Source organism: Mytilus galloprovincialis, chromosome 7 (genome assembly GCF_965363235.1).
Source record: "Mytilus galloprovincialis chromosome 7, xbMytGall1.hap1.1, whole genome shotgun sequence".
Classification (NCBI taxonomy): domain Eukaryota; kingdom Metazoa; phylum Mollusca; class Bivalvia; order Mytilida; family Mytilidae; genus Mytilus; species Mytilus galloprovincialis.
This window is the reverse complement of record NC_134844.1, coordinates 24,778,140-24,795,917: the sequence shown is the minus strand read 5'-3', so window position 1 is coordinate 24,795,917 and position 17,778 is coordinate 24,778,140. Positions and strand designations below refer to the sequence as shown.

The window sequence follows — 17,778 nt, the reverse complement described above, 5'->3', positions numbered from 1 at the left end:
GGTCAACTAAATTTGGTGTATGGAATCATTGCAAGGTGTACATGTCTGTCTGGCAGGGTTCATCGGACCTTGTCCTCATTTTCATGGTTCATTGGTCAACGTTAATATTTCATGGTCTTTTCAGTGTATCAGGTACACTAAGCCAGAAGTCAACTATATTTGGTGTATGGAATTATTGCAAGGTAGACATGTCTGTCTGGCAGATTTCATTTGACCTTGAACTAATTATTTTTCAATAGATTTTTTTTTAACAATTTTCAGCATGTGCACTCTTGGAATGATTGTAATGTATACACGTCTTTCTGCCATGGTTGATCTGAATGTCAAGGTTTGCGAATTGTCTACACATCACATGGATCATTGGTAATGTTAAGTTTATGGGATATTTTACATGAAGAAGAACCTTCATATTACAGACTCTTAAGTGTCCAATACTGTACCATTGAAGACAATTATAGTACTAGATGAGAAATATTAATGACATACCATTATTAGAACACTTTAATGAGATTTGAATATGAACCCTGCTTTGTACTAGATCAACACCCTGAGCCAGATTTTCAATATGCTTGTAACAGTCTGTGGGAAGACAGGTAACCCTACCAAAACACATTAACCTGGCTAGTCTTTGCAATATTAATAAAAAGGATTTGGAAATGGATTGAGCATATACACTAGATCAGCATCACATTAGTCTCCAGAAGGAAGGCATAAGCAAGAAGACCAAAAAATACATGGAGACATACTGTAGAAGGAGAACTGAAGACCATGAATAACACATTGGCAACAGTAGAAAAGATGGCTAAAGACAGACAGAAATGGAGAAACTTTGTTGCTGCGCTACATGCCAATGGCATTCCAGGAAAATAAGTAAGTAACTCCTAAATACTGCATGCTTAGTTGAGTCTTTGGTTTGGCTGGGGAACGACCCAAAGACATCCCACATTAGCAGACCCACACTCAAGTCAAGGCCAACACCCTACCATGTGACCATCAAGGCAGTTCATTTGTTTCACTTGATAATTTGAATAAGTAGACACAAGATTTAAAACGTTACATGTTAAAATGTTTAAACCTGCTGCACTAAGTTAGGAGCCTTTTGTTCAGTTGTTGTTTGTAAGTATGTTTCTTGTTTCTCAATTTTTATATACCAGGTTGATTAGATGGTTGGTTTGACTGTTTGAATTGTTTTACACTAGTCACTTTTGGGGCATTTATAGCTTGCTTTTAGATGTGAGCCAATGCTCTGTGGTGAAGGCTGTACTTTGACCTATAACTGTTTGCTTTTCATACATTGTGACTTTGGTGGAGAGCTGTCTCATTAGCACTCATACCACATATCATTTATATGACATACAATATATGAAAACCTTGCCAAGTGAAAACACAAAACAAAGTGAATGTAACAAATGTTTAAAAATGATATTTTAACATGATATATAAGACTTATTTCATAAGCACTGTTTTTAAATCTGTTATAAAAATGAAATTCCAATTCCATACTGAAAACCTCTGTCAACACTGAAAAAGAAATAAAATAATGTTATTACATACTTAATTTTATGCTGAAATTATCTAAAAAGATAAATAACCTAAATATTGAACTCCAATAAATATCAAATGGTAAAATCAAAAGCTCAAACACATAAAATGAAAAGAATACAACTGTCATATTCCTGACTTGGTACAGGCATTTCCTTAAGTAAAAAATGAAAGATTAAACCAGGTTTTATAGCTGGCTTGTTCTCTCACTTAATTTCACCATGCCTCTCATTTATTCATATAAATAATTTTCAGTGAAATTGATGTTTTAACTAGGATACATATACTGTTTATAAACTTAAATAGTTTTTGGGTTGCTATCATGTTTTCATATAGATACAAAAATGAAAACAGAAAACTATCTTGTTGTTCTCTTAATTTTTAATTAATAAGGATCGAAAGGCCTCTTTTTGTACATATACATGAAGAACTAAGTAAATTGTTATTACATTGTAAAAAAGTAAAAAGAAAGAAAATATATACATACTTATCTCCATTTTGAGATCGCACTGGTATCACATAATTTATTTCTAATCTAGCTATTCCACCTAATCGCAACACAACACCAAGTCCATATGATAAACGAAATGTTTCTGTGAGATTTTTAAAATTTTCTTTTGCAGTTTCCACTGAAAATTAAAAAAAATATGAATAAACTTAAATAGTTTAGCAATGTTTGAATAAAATAAAATAATTAATACTTAAATCTCTATAACTGAGAATATTGTAGAAATTGTACTGATATATGTTACTAAGTCACCAAAAAATTATCATTGAATATCAGTGCTAAAGAATTGCAGATTCAAGTAATTTCCACATTTGTTCCCCCTAAGTTCATGCTGTTTTAAAATGTAACAGAAAACATGTATAAATACACTAATTTATTACGCATCTACATATGTTTTTTTTTTTTTTTTATCAAATTTATATTCACAACAGTGCAACTGCTAATGGCTTCCCTAATGTCTTGCAGGCAAGGTAAAGACTTATACATTTGATTTTAACTTCTTTTTAAAAAGTTTTTTTTTCTTTCACATATCAATTTTAACCATTTTTTTAAATAATAAATTTAATTGCTATTTTGTGCATTTCTCCTTTTTGTGATAATTTTTCATATCATGCAACTTGCTCATAAAGTTATCGCTAGAAACAAAGAGAGCAAGTGCTGTTGTCAATGTAAGAATCAACAAAGTCATATATAGGAAAAATAGAAGACGGGAATTAATTATTGATTTCTTCTTGCAATTATAGGAAAACAATCTCAAAGCAGTACAGAACAGATTGTAAAAGAAAACAAGACCAACCATGATCTGGACTATATAAAAAAGAAGATGTGGTTTGATTGCCAATGAGACAACTATCCACAAAAGACCAAAATTACACAGAAATTAACAACTATAGGTCACCGTATGGCCTTCAACAATGAGCAAAGTCCATACTGCATAGTGAGCTATAAAAGGCATAGCATTGCTACATGCAATTGATTGAGGTAACAAGTGTACTGAAGCATAACTGATAAAAATGATTTCCAAAGAAAATGATTTCTAAAAATTCACTTCCATAAAAGCCAAGAAACAATTTTCAAGGTAGAAAGATTTCATAAAATTAAAAAACTAGAGGCTCTAAAGAGCCTGTGTTGCTCACCTTGGTCTATGTGCATATCAAAAATGAATAAAAATTTACAAAATTTACAAAATTTATGAAAATTGTTAAAAATTTACTTTATAGGGCAATAACTCCTTAAGGGGTTGATTGAACATTTTGATCATGTTGACTTCTTTGTAGGTCTTACTTTGCTGTACAGTATTGCTGTTTACAGTTTATCTCTAAATGCTTTGGTTTCAGAGATATTATAAGCCAAAATCTACATTTTACCCCTACGTTCTATTTTTAGCCATGGCGGCCATCTTGATTGGTTAGTCGGGTCACCGGACACATTTTTAAAACTAGATAACCAAATGATAATTGTGGCCAAGTTTAGTTAAATTTGGCTTAGTAGTTTCAGAGGAGAAGATTTCGAAAAGTTAAAGACAATGACGTCGCACGCCGGACGCCAAGTGATGAGAAAAGCTCACTTGAGCCAAAAATCTATTTGCAAAAAGAAAGTGGCTACATGGCAGATGTAAAAATTGCTTACATGTACAACTCAACATTATCAAGCTGCAATTCAAATATAAAATCATTTACTTTTATAAAACCCAGGAAAACTTTGATGAGATTTTTTTTACTCAATTTGAATTTTAGGACATTTGGAGACACCTTTGATTAGTTTATTACTTGCTACTGTATCTTGTGATCTCAAATCTTGGAAACCTGATTTATTTATCAATTGTTATTAGTTTTAAGTAATTGCGAGTACAATCCGTCTTTAGTTTGTTATTTCTGCTTTGAGCTGATCTGATATGTCAAACCATTGCCCATGTTGGGAGCAGGTTGAGCACACACACCTGTCCTAATACATGAGTCAGTAATTCAGTGATTGTCATGGGTTGCAATCTATCATAAGTTTTTTTTTTATAATGGTTTTGTAAAGAAGTCAGGATGTTAGTTTTCTCATTTCGGGACCTTTTATAACTTTCTATACTGTATGACATTCGGTCATTGATAAAGGCCTTACAGTGACCAATAGTTGCTTTCATCTAAATCATTCTGTCTATAGTGTAGAGTTGTCTTATTGAAAATCATACCACATCTTTTTATAAAAAGTATCAAAGATTAAATATTATATACATCATTTAACATACACTTAATCTATCACATGACATGCTTTAAAAACAGTGATTTGAACCTATTAACTTACATAGATTTACATTCCCTAAGTTGCCTGCTGTAACAAAAAAGTGAGATCTAAACATTTCCCCAAATCCTCCTTTTCCTGGTCTGAATGGTAATGGAGTATATAGATGTAGACCACTCAACCAGTAGGCATCTGCTCCTAAGGCATTACCTGAAATATAACAATTATATAAGATAAATCATATGGAAAAAAAAACAGTTATCATAGCAAGGCATTGACCACAAAAGTTACAGAGGTTAAACAACATCCCCATTTCTCCTCATAACTATTCAGGATTTTATTTAAACGTCAGTCTGAAAAATACAGACTATTTTTTTCAAATGATTTATAATTTTATTTGAATTTTACATTAACAAAACCCAGACTTTCATAAATAATAATATGTTAAACTAGAAATGAAAAAAAAAACAATAAAACATTTAAAACCTGTCATTGTCTTATCCCAAATGTCAGGTTTAAGACCTCATTCAGCTCTTAAAAATGCTGATTTATTACATTTTTATCATTAAAGTTTAATGCAACAAACAAAACCAAAGTGACAGAATTGTTTGTTTTAAGAAAGGCAAATTTGAAATCACATCTAAAACTTTTATCAGATATTTTTCCCCTATAATCATAATATGCATAATCTAACATTTAATGAATATATAAAGCTTACCATCAGAATGGGGACCAACACCATTTACAGTGAAGCCTCTCAGTGTCAGGGGGCCTCCAAGGAAGTATCTATCATTAATTTTGATGTCTTTGTTTTGATCTATTTTTGTTAAAATTCCACCGGCTAATGATAACTGTATTATCTGTAATTAAAAATATCTTCATGAATAAATCTTAAAACTGTGCAACTCTTTATTCTGTGATTTGAATTTTGAAGAAAGTATGTTGTACTGTTCCACCACTGTCCCAGGATAGGGGGAAGTGTGCCATCACAAACATGCTAAACCCTGCCACATTCTTTATGTGCCTGTCCAAGTCAGGAGCCTGTAGTTTGGTTTTCGTTGTAGGTTCATGTGTCATATTTGTTTATCATAAATTATTTGTTATAAATTAGACTGTTAGGTTTCTTAATTGAATTGTTTCATATTTTTCAAGTAGAGGCCTTTCATAGCTATCTATAATCTATGCAGCATAGGTTTTTCTCATTGTTAAAAGACTGTGCAGTAGTTCACCTTATTCTTTCATAGTATGGTGGTAATAAGTACTATATGATTCATACATTAAAGAACAATCAACTATAAATGACCTACGATCAATGTCTAAATTTTAAACTTTGTTTCCTACCCTTCCACTTTTAATGGACAATGATTCGTGTTAGAGTAAATTTTCAATTTAACGTAAATTATCCATATCTGTGTATATAAGTCAAAAGGTGAGTATCACTGGTTTCCTGCAATGCATTGTTATAGTTATGTATTATTGAGATTGTACTGCAGTAAATTATTGCTATCTTAATGAAGAAAATAACATGATACATTCAGTACTACATGTAATCTCAATATTTTCATAAATCTTGAAAACTTCAGAAAAAGAGCTATACTTAAAGTATAAAGTAGTAAAAATTTGATCATTAGATGAAACAAAGTCCTAAAAGTTAAGTTCTGTACATATAATGTGAATTTTCCTTCTCAAGAGGAATAAAAACACTTATTTACTTACTGAATCGAACACTAAAGGTAAATTATACTGAAGTTCAACATCGTTCTTGACAAATTCTACATTTCCACCAAGACCAGCATACTCCTGAAATATAGAAAAAGCATACACATAACCAGATTTTTTTTTTATCAATTTTTTATTTTTATTTTTTTTTTTATGACACCTGATCCATGAAAGTAGTACCCTGCCATTAGAAGAGCAGTAAAATGCAAACATTTTGGACACAATGCCACTGAATGCAAGTTTGTAAGCAGAATTTTTAAAACTTCAAATGTTTGTTTTTTTTTGTGCTTGCTGAAGTTATATCATTTATTATAGCATAACGCTTCCTGTGTGATACTGAAATATCCCAATCAAGAAAAGGGCAACTACTGCTATTCATATTAGACTCGTTTAAAGTCAGTTTGCTGGGGTCGATTTCTAGAGTATAATAAGAGAACTCTGGAATATTTAAAGCAAAACACGATCAAGTTAAAGGTAAGTGTTATTGAGTTTTGTCTGAAATGTATTATAGATTGATCTGTTCTAAGTTTGGTCATAAATTGTGATTCAAAAGTATCCAAAGGGGTATAAGTGTTGCCCATTGGAATATCTACCTATGTTGGTTTAACTGACGAATAACCACTGTGTCAACAGAAACATTTCTTAATATTCAATCAAAAATATTCCTACCTGTGTTAACTTGACTAAATATCCTTTGGTAGGTAATATCTTATCATCTCTTCTATCTCTCATTAATACATGCTAAAACAATAAACATAATATAGTCATCTCTTTTTAATTCCATTTTGTTTTGAAAACAATTCCTTTACCAATGGACAACTACTGGGAGAATGAGGCAAAACTTACAGAAAAATTTCAGCTAATGCAACATCAGATGTATCAATGCTAATGCAACTAAATACCAAATGTCCACAACTTAATTAACAAATGCAAATCAAGTTTATCTGACCGTATCACAACTTGCTCTATTTCTTGTATCTTGTCCCGCTGATTATTTTTTCATTTACAATTTCTCATAATCTGTTGTAGGTTTAAATATAATAACTAAATTAACAAAAAATGGAAAAAATGTAATTTTAGGGCTAAAACTCCTATAAGAAATCATCTGTCAATATTGGTCCTTAAAATACCAATAATTTAAGAAACATAAACTAAAATACCTGTATACTTGACTTTAATGTATGTCCTGATTGCTCCCTGACAGCAAATGATGTGTTTCTGTTGAGAGCTCTCATTTCTCTCCACACTCCTTCCCACTTTAAACAATGGGAACCTAATATAGTTGGAAACTGTAATATAAATTAGAAAAACATATTTTTTTATTTTTGTCCATTTCTGATATGTTCATTTACAACTTGTATGATTTAGAACATGATATAAGGTTTAGGGAAGGATCAATGTCAAGGACAGCAGGTATCATCTGTCTTTTTTATTCTTGTTTACCTTATGTTTTTTTCTCATTTAAACATATATCATATAGAGATATTTTTTCCAATATCAGTGAGTCATTTATAATGAAAGATCACATTGAAGAATGTGTTTGTGTTTTGTTTTTAAATAGTTTTTTTTGTAAATACATGTAGCTGTAGATTATAACTGACAGATTAATTAGGTGTTATGTGTGCATTTTTTTTTTACCTTTTCTAAACTTTTCTTTTCAGTACATTTGGAACATTCTATCCATTGATCATCTGATATATGTTACAATATTTTTTAAATGATATAAAATTGAGAATGGAAATGGGGAATGTGTCAAAGAGACAACAACACGACCATAGAACAAACAACAGCAGAAGGTCACCAATCGGTCTTCAATGCAACCAGAAACTCCCGCACCCGGAGACGTCCTTCAGCTGGCCCCTAAACAAATATCTATACTAGTACAGTAATAATGGACGCCATACTTAACTCGGAATTATACACAAGAAACTAAAATTAAAAATACATGTATAACAGCAATAGAGATTAATTTACCATTAAATGTAAGGCAGTTCCTCTGCTGATTTCTTTAAAACTACTCCATGGAAATTCTGCATAGCCTTTATATACATTAGCACCAATTCTAAAAATAATCAAATATAATATAAGTATTTATATTGGAAATCATATATCTCTTTCACTTTACATATAATGATTTATACCTCCATATTTTATTCGTAGGTATCAAATTTCATGGTTTGAGCAAAAGTTGCCTGTTCATGGGTTCTTAAATTTGTGGATTTCAGTTTTTGAAAGAATTTTTGTTTAAATGTTTAATGAATTACAATTTTTTTAATATTTCCTTGTACGGGTATGCCGACTTTGGCAATACCATAAAATTAAATATTTACAAAAATGTAACTTTTCCTCATGCAATCCATGAATATTGGTATCTACAAAAATAAATAAGTCCACAGTAACATGTTTCCATTTGGGATTTCAAAAAAAGTGTGTGTGTGTGTGTGTGTGTGTTTAGTGGTTGGGCTTCATGTTGTATACTTCACTATGACTCTGAGATGAAGAACAGCAATAACAGCACTATATTCCTTGGCTTTTTGTGTGTTTTTCGTTGTGCATGTACTGATTGTGTGTCATGGATGGATATGCCATATACTTTGTATTTCTATAATATAGTGTATTTAAGTTTTTATCTTGGAAAAATTAAAATAATTACCTTATATCAGGATCCCCATTGATGGGTTTTGAAAACTGAAAGCCATACCCTCCATCATCTTTGAAAACTCTGCTGTAATCCAGAGTACATAATTCACCACGACCAAACATATTGGGGCATTTCATTCTTACCACCTATAAAGATATGTATATTTTAATAACTTATCAGGACATACAAAATCCATGTTAATGTTTTTGGCACAAACATTTTATGGTTGAGAGTGCTTAGCTAATCATTAAATTTTGTAAATAATGAATATTTCAAAGGGGTATACCGCTTTTGAAAATAGTTCATTGGCACTGATTTTCAAACTTGTTCAACCATTGTTTATAAAACTCTCTGATATAAAGTTGATAAAAATCTAGGAAGAATGCTACCAGTGAGAGGGCTGACAGAAAGATGGATTTTTATGTCCCCTCTAAACGTCTTGTGGGGAACAAATAAGTTTCATAGAACCTATGTGACAATAAATGATTACAGACATTTCACTTCCTGCATATTTAAATATTTTTTATAAGAAAACAAGCCAGTGATATTTTATCTTACCACATCACTTTCATTGGCTGAATGAGCTCCTAATTCCATTTTCACATTTAAAATAGGATATTTCCTTTCCTCAACATGATATTGCACTTCATATCCATTGGTTGATGCATTTTTTCCTGAAAAAAAATAGACTCTTATATAAAGTGTGTGCCTTGTGTAGTTTACTTATTACTTAACATAGCAAAACAATATAAATGTTAATTGCATTGAGATAAAATTCAATATTTTCACCTCTCTGACATCATACAGCGATGGGTAATCCCCCGGTATTCTTGAGACATTTTCTTTGAAGTTTAATAAAAATAATTGAGAATGCTAAAAAAAAGATATATTTCCTTGTATTTTCTATTTTATTACCATAAAGGAAGTTATTGCTTATGTAATAAATAGAATAACTAATCCATAAATTCAACTATCAAAACCAAATATCAAGAAATATATATATATATTGATTGAACACAGATAATTAAGGCAAGCACTCATGTATGTGCAATCATGAATAAATGTAAATTTCCATCAAATATTGAGTATTTTTCTATGTTTGAATTCTTAGAATTTCAGTCATTTATATCTTTATGTATTGTTTATATTCTGCAAAAGTACAAGTAGTGTGGTATCAATTACCATCTTTACCATGGCTCAATAGCTATTGAGACAGAGTCAGAGCCTAATACTACTCTTACTTTATACCTGTTGCAACCAGTCCTACCAATTTTGCTTAATATAGTTTTTATACAGCATAATTTGTATGTTCAAAAGGCATCTGATGCTTACAGGGTAAATCTGTTCACAGAACATATCAATTTTCCTTTTAAAAATCCCAATGACAATTAAATCTTAAATAATTGTTTAATGTAAAAGATATAAAACTTGAGCACAAAAATCAACCCATAAATAAATGAACTGTTCAAAACATGTATATATTATATATATATATATACATATAAGAGTTAGTCTAATTTCATTTGCAGGCATAATACTAACCTTTACTTGTATCTATTAAAATATCAACTTTTTTAAACAATTCTAATTTTTCCAAGACTATTTTGGCCTGTGTACTTTTTTCAACCATCTGCAATGAAAATTATATTGAATATATTAAAGGAGGGGAGTAGAAGGGATCCTCATCCCGAAATCCCGGGCTTAAAAACATGAAATCCCGAAGTCCCGAATTTAAAGAAATCAAAATCCTGACATCCTGAAATTCTAATTCCAGATCCTGAACTCGGAGTCCCGATAAAGGTCGAACTCCCCCCTCATTAAACTCTATACATGCTATATGGCCTAGGATATAACATAATTCTAGAGAAATTTTATGTTAATAAAATACATGGTACATAAGTACAAAATAAATTTGTTAATAATTAGAGAATAATAGAAATTTCATCTTAATAATATATAAGTAGGAATGTCAAACTCTCTTAAATAAATGTTACCAAATTAAAACATTTAGATAGTCTAGCATAAATATAAAGACCAAGTTGTTTGATACACTACCTCTTTGAAATTTGTTGCTGACAAAACTGGCTTCAGTGTCTTTTCCAGGATATCATTTTTGGTTTTCCCTACTCCATCAATTACAACTCTGTCAACCTTCACCTGAAAGCAAAAAGATTTTATTTTTTTTCTCATTCATTTGTATATTATATCTAATAGTTTTCTATAGTTTTTAGAAACATGAATAGGAAGATGTGGTTTGAGTGCCAATGAGACAACTCTCCATCAAAATAACAATTTATAAAAATAAACCATTATAGGTCAAGGTATTAACTGCTTTATTCATATAATTTTTTTCTTTGAGATTATTTATCTCATGCCAAACTTCAGTAAATAGACAAACTCCTCTGGACCCTGCATGCAATGTTTTACCAAAGCCAATTTCATTCCAGAATCTTTTTTCAGCTTCATGTCTTTTAAGATTTTCCAAATATTCAAATTGGTACTAAAATTAAGAAATAGGTCCATAGCATGAATGTTAAAAGGAATGAATGAACCCTCATTCCGACAAAAAAAAAACCAACTTACTGGCACTGTTCTGATGTCAAAATTAAAATTTGGATCTGTGTCATTTGATGGTCCCTCAAACTGTGTTCTGTGTGAATCCATTGTGGTCTCAGGGGCCTGAAATAATACAGAAAATAACTTGACTCTTAGTTAAACAAACCGTATATTCTTTCCAGTTTCATTAATTATATTCAAGTTACTACTAGTAATATAAATGTCATGTATGTAGTTCTCTATTGAACAATCTTAGATGTATTTCTATTTGTATCCATTTGATCAGTTAAACCTTTATCGACTGATTTTCATAGTTTGTTCTTATGTTGTACTGTTACACCACAGTCCCAGGTAAGGGGAGGGTTTGGAACCAGCTAACATGTTTAACCCTGCCACATTCTGAATGTGTCTGTTCTTAATCAGGGGCCTGTAATTCAGTAGTTTTCTTTTGTTGCTGTTTTACAAATTTGTTTTCATTCATTATTTTGAACATAAATTATGCCATTTAATATTTTTTAGTTTGAATGGTTTTACATTAAAGATTTGTCATTTTGGGGCCTTACATGTATTTGGCTCACTATCCAGTATGGGCTTGGCTCATTGCTGAAGGCCATATAGTGACCTATAGTTGTTAATTTCTGTGTCATTTGGTCTTTTCTGAAGATTTGTCTCAATCTTCTTTTTTTATATATATTTTAGCTAGAATCTAACGACAGAGGGGCACTTTTTCATCTAATTTTTTTCAGATTTATTTTATTTTGACATAAGTTTAAAGAAGCAACCTTGGTCTGTTATTTTTACCCAGGCAAAACTTTCCTCTTTGAAAGATGTACCATATCATTGAACTTAAAATGATTATCACATTCCTTTTTGCCATAATCAATAGGTGGCCTTGAATTTTGAGTACACATTTAAAAAAAATAAGTTGGAATTTTCCCGACGATATCTTTTTTGGAGGTCAGTGCAGTCATTAGGACTTGTCTACAGGACACGCAGAACATATTGTTAGATAATTAGATACATATGTATTTTATATATATATATACAATGTATGTGTCATTCAGTTTATTTTAATATGTTTATTATACAGAAAGTGTACAAATGATGTCCAGAAACACCTTTTGTTTATTTCTCTCTGGCTTTAAAATGTTGTTTACATAAGACTTGTGTTTATTCACAGTGATATTGTTGTCTTTTTTCAAAACTACCTCTACCGTTTTTTATTGGGAAAAATGCATATTTTTTTATTGAAATTGAGAAATTTGTATATTTTATTCTAAACACATCTTCGATTTTTTGCTGACCTTTGCACTGTTTTTTCATGTATATTTTGGTTGTCAGACATTTTCACCTGAAAGGTACTTATCGGAGAGGGGAAAGAAACAGAAGCAATGATGGTACTTAATGCATTGAAAACTACATGTGTTTCAAACACCATGATGATTCTGATCAGAAAACCGGATCTCAAAAGTGCTTTCTAATATCAAAATAATAACATGAATACGATATTTACAAACACTACTACCAATGCCATCACTGTTTGGGGAAAACGTAAAACTTTTTGGGAGGAATTTTAAGCCATTTTTTTTAGTAATTGGGAATTTTCTCTAGGGGAAAAGGCCGAATTTCGGCTGTAATTTGAGGCAAACAATATCACTGATTCATGAGCTAAATGTAGTTCCCAAACCAAAATAAGTTAAAAAGACAAAGCCCATGTTGTCGTCCATAGGCATAGCCCATTATCATTCATGTGTGTTTCAAAAAAGTAAGTGTATCCATAATATGAGGTTGGATAGTGGCATGTACACATCAGTATCCGGTCGTTCTGGCCCCAAGTCAATCCGGCCCCAAGTCAATCCGTCCCAAGTCGATCCGGCCCACGTCGATCCGGCCCCACATTGATCCGGCCCCATAATAAATGATAAGGAATAAACTATACAGACTTTTAATTAGTATAAATGGAATTTGTAAAAAGTATCAATGATGGATGACAACAGGTAAGTGTGAGGAATTTTCAGAACTTCAAACAAAAACAAAGTTTGTATGTATCAGCTTGGGGATCGGCTAGTACCGTTGTGACTGTAACTATTTGTTATGACACAGGATTAAAGACTTGTTATGACACAGGATTAAAGACTTGTTAAGATCACAGTCAATTGAAAGAAATTGATAATTTAATACTGATGATTAATGTTGATTGTCCTAAATTCTGTTATATTTTTTTAATATAATTATACCCAATAATCTAGAAAACTTGTAGTGAAAACATTTTTTTTTTACCATACACCTTTTACATTATAATAAAATTCATAAACATTTATGAATTACAATTAATATATATCTTTATTTTTATTCCTTAAAAAAATATATTTTATATTGGGGCCGGATCGACTTTAAATATGGGCCAGATCGACGTTGGGCCGGATCGTCGTGGGGCCGGATCGACATGAAAGCGTACACATCGAGTTGAAATGTCTATTAACATTTCAACTTGATGCGTACTGGACTGTATAGCTGCCAAATCCATATGATCACAGTCCTAGATATAAACATTTCAACTCAATGTGTACTTGACTGTATAGCTGCCAAATCCATATGATCACAGTCCTAGATAAAAAAAAAAAATATTCATGCTCACATCGACACATAGATGAAACACTTCTCATACTAAGTAAATAGTAAAATGATTTTGCAGTGCTCTACTACAAATCAGATAACCATTTTATATAATACTAATAAGTAAATAATGGGTACTTAAAATCAAGACTACCTAATGATTATGAAAAACTGTAATTGAAAATTAGTAAATTAGTAAGATTAATTGACTCCCCCCCCCCTCCCCCCCCCCCCACCCCCTCCTCCCCCCCCCTTTATCTAATCGTTCATCAGTCACGGAACGACACTTTGTAGTGCCAATGGACCTTATCCTTTCTTGAGGGAGAATATTGTATTTACTTTTGCGTGAACTGCTCCCATTAAGGTGGCACGGTAGTATTTGCATTCCAGAATTTAGGTTGCTCGTTTGTGTACCCTACTTAGGTTAATGTATCTAAACAGTGTGATTGGACAAAAAATACAGTATCAACTGAACATACTTTCCCAAACTGAGGGATGAATCAGGTGTAGAAAAATATGAAATACTTTTACATACAGATGAAAATGAATTTTTGAGAATTTTTTTTAATTTTGTATTCACTGCACCATAAAAGACCTAAAAACACTAGTGGCCTTAGGTATTTAAATATAGCAAAAAAAGTAAACGGTCATGATACATATTCAAATTCATTTCTAAATAGTAAAATGAAAGTACTTCAGTTAACTGTGAATGTAGAATTTTTTGCAGTGTTAGAAAGTGGTGAAAATTCTAAAAAGGCTATCATTATCCCTATGGGCCAGGAAATACTACCGTGCCACCTTAAGGGGGATATTTATTTTTACACTAAATCAATAAAAGAAATTTTTTTACCTATGCAATTTGTAAGTTTATCAATAAAAATTTGATTTAGGGCAACTATGATAAAAACAAGCCTTAAATTCCACCCTGAGAGTAAAAATTGCTGATTCAGCAAATTTTGCCTGATCTGTTGGTAATAATGTAAAAATTTACCTAAAAAGTAGGACTTCATTGTTTTTATGTAACTTTCAATACATTTTTAATTATATAGGCTCGGTTTAACTTTTCACAGTGTCTGACACATGTGCAACCACTGGAATTTGAGACGCGACATTCTTTGATTGCATGTACATCCTATTATTTTCACCGAAATAAATAAATTGCATAATTTCTTATTTTTTTCAACACAAGTACAGCTATACTAGTTTTCTTCAGGTTTTATTTGTAGTTCTGAGGTATCATGACACCAGTAGGAACATTTTGGGAACCAGTAAGTGGTTAAGGGGTCCTTCTTATTCATTTAGCCCTCATATTTGGCTGAAATAGAGATAGCAATAGGGGTTGCTTTACATTAACAAGACATTATTTTTGACAAAGAATGTAATTATAATGTTATATCAGCATGATTAAATGGTTGATTCATTTTCCATGCAAATACCATTAATTGTTAAGATTTTCTGACAGTGAAAAGCAAAATAAAGGCAATTTGATTATGTAAGGGGACATAATTTAACTTAATGCATACATGAGAAATAGACAAACAGTCAACTTAGAGATGTGTTCTAGTACATGTATTGTCAAAAACATTTTAGAATAATAGTTAACTGTAATCTAAAGACTCTTGTTGTATTGCCTTTATAATCTGGAAATGCTTAAAGTAATATAAGGCATGCTGTAAAATGTGGAATGGACTTTAATATCATTTTTCATGATTTGGTGCTTGAACTGTTTCTTTTAGTCAGATTAACCATAAATAGAGTTGGCAATCCAATAATTCCTCCTGAATCACCAGGTTTACCTTCTGTGTTTTGTTGAAACATCATATATTTGGGTTTTGTGCACTCCTTAGGTTAAAATGGTAAGATAAAAAAAAAGTGAAAATCTGCCAGATGGGGTAGGGTTGTAATCTTTCATTTTTTTTTTGGTAAGAAATGAGTGCAGACAAGTATTCTTTATTGTACTATGTTCAAAAGTAAGAAGTCTATGCATCATAGGTGTCATGACTGGTTTCAGGTTTGTTATGTCTTGGTTAAGGTGGCACGGTAGTATTTGCATTCCAGAATTTAGGTTGCTCGTTTGTGTACCCTACTTAGGTTAATGTATCTAAACAGTGTGATTGGACAAAAAATACAGTATCAACTGAACATACTTTCCCAAACTGAGGGATGAATCAGGTGTAGAAAAATATGAAATACTTTTACATACAGATGAAAATGAATTTTTGAGAATTTTTTTTAATTTTGTATTCACTGCACCATAAAAGACCTAAAAACACTAGTGGCCTTAGGTATTTAAATATAGCAAAAAAAGTAAACGGTCATGATACATATTCAAATTCATTTCTAAATAGTAAAATGAAAGTACTTCAGTTAACTGTGAATGTAGAATTTTTTGCAGTGTTAGAAAGTGGTGAAAATTCTAAAAAGGCTATCATTATCCCTATGGGCCAGGAAATACTACCGTGCCACCTGAAATCACAATATGTTGTAAACAGACGTCAATATTTCTGTGAAAGTCAAACCGGCATTCCAACCGGAAATATCAATAGTAATAGTAAATTCGTGACCGTTCTCGGAACCGTTCTCGGAACTAAACTTGTAGGATGCACTTGAATCAGCTTGTATTTTTTAATATTTTTAACTCATCTACATGCAATAATTTCGCAACACATGCGTTTTGGTATGGATCCCCTAGATATTTCCGTGTTTTGTGTTTATGTTTTATTAAAAAATAAATATATATTAAAGTCTCAACTTATTTTTTCAGATTACAATACACAATAGTACATGAGAAAAGAGGGGGAGGTGGCAATAGGGTGGAATTTTCAACAATAAAAAAAAAAAACGCAGGTCTATTGCAAAAAGCAGAAAACGCTACCCTTTTAATGCAAAAAGTTTACTCCAATTTTAATATTGCAATGAATCATTCACGGCAGTCAAATCGGTCCGTGTAACACTTATCAATTTAAAGTTTTAAAAAGTTTTGAAATTTTGGATTTTTGGAATTTTGATCAAAGTTTTAAAATATCAAAATTTCAAATTGTGTAAAAGTTTTGAAATTTTGAAATTTTAACCAAATTATTAAAATATTAAAATTCTAAATATCGTTTTTAAATTTGATAGTTAAGGATTTTGATCAAACTTCTAAAATATTAAACCTTACGTGCAATTTTGATTATTTCACTTTTTGAAAGTTTGATTTTTTAAATATTTGATTAAAATATCAAAAACAGAAAAGGGGCAAAAAGAGGGGTGCCTGTAAAAAGCGAAACGAAATAAAAGCGGAACGAAACGAAACAATATGAATTGAAAACATACTGATACTTAAAAGTTAATGTATGAAATAAAACCCCAGACAGACAGTTGTAAGCGGTGAAAAATTGGATGACAAAATAAATATTTCTCAAAAGAAGAGAATTCATTTCAAAACAAGACGTACGGATCTGATATTGGCCATTTTACTAGCTGGTTTTTCTAGCACCCATATTTAAGAAGAAACAGGAGTAACAGTAAAAACTGAACAACTCGCAGTAGGTCAAATAGTATGTTTAGGTTGAGCATGTATATATTTTTTTTCTACTGAACTCTAAGCAATAGAAAGGCTCAATACACGGTGTATTATCTCTTTTGATTTCAATTTTTTCTGTTTTGCTCTACGACTTCTTACTTTCTGCTATCATGTTGGCTAAAGAATATATCATTTAATCTGCTCTTTGTAAGTTGTTGGCCCTTAATATTCAGCTTTGAGCGTTCCCTAAGAAGGTCGATCCAGAAAAGAGTTTCGGTCGTAACTTTTAACGTTATGTTTTCATTTTTATCGATTTTATGACGATCATAATTATATTGCCTTGTATCAATGATTTTAGTTAATATTTTTTTTTTTTTTTGGTACGGTAGGAATACTGAATGCATGGTGTCCCAAATAAGGTTGTGCTAGTCTACAATGTGGGAGGTGTTTGATATATTTATA

The 17,778-nt window shown here is 31.2% G+C and overlaps 1 protein-coding gene across 1 annotated transcript; it reads right to left on the bottom strand.

Moving 5' to 3' along the window:
- Window positions 1–1,397: 1,397 nt before the first annotated feature.
- Window positions 1,398–14,168, bottom strand: LOC143082613 (sorting and assembly machinery component 50 homolog). Its single transcript, XM_076258390.1, has 14 exons — window positions 14,151–14,168; window positions 11,223–11,318; window positions 10,695–10,796; window positions 10,182–10,269; window positions 9,198–9,313; window positions 8,652–8,785; window positions 7,973–8,060; window positions 7,159–7,287; window positions 6,668–6,739; window positions 5,996–6,079; window positions 4,998–5,139; window positions 4,343–4,489; window positions 2,030–2,171; window positions 1,398–1,521 (listed from the first exon to the last, which is right to left on the bottom strand). Exons 2-14 carry the CDS (start codon window positions 11,301–11,303, stop codon window positions 1,476–1,478), a joined length of 1,371 nt encoding a protein of 456 aa, XP_076114505.1. The 5' UTR covers window positions 11,304–11,318; window positions 14,151–14,168; the 3' UTR covers window positions 1,398–1,475.
- Window positions 14,169–17,778: the final 3,610 nt, after the last annotated feature.

Coding starts and splice junctions, on each gene's coding strand:
- LOC143082613 (XM_076258390.1), bottom strand. CDS start 11,303: ATGGATTCACACAGAACACAGTTTGAGGGACCATCAAATGACACAGAT. Junction 9,314..10,181: donor TTTAATAGATACAAGTAAAG/GTTAGTATTATG, acceptor ATTTTTTTTCAG/GAAAAAATGCATCAACCAAT. Junction 1,522..2,029: donor CGATCTCAAAATGGAGATAA/GTATGTATATAT, acceptor TTTCTTTTTCAG/TGTTGACAGAGGTTTTCAGT.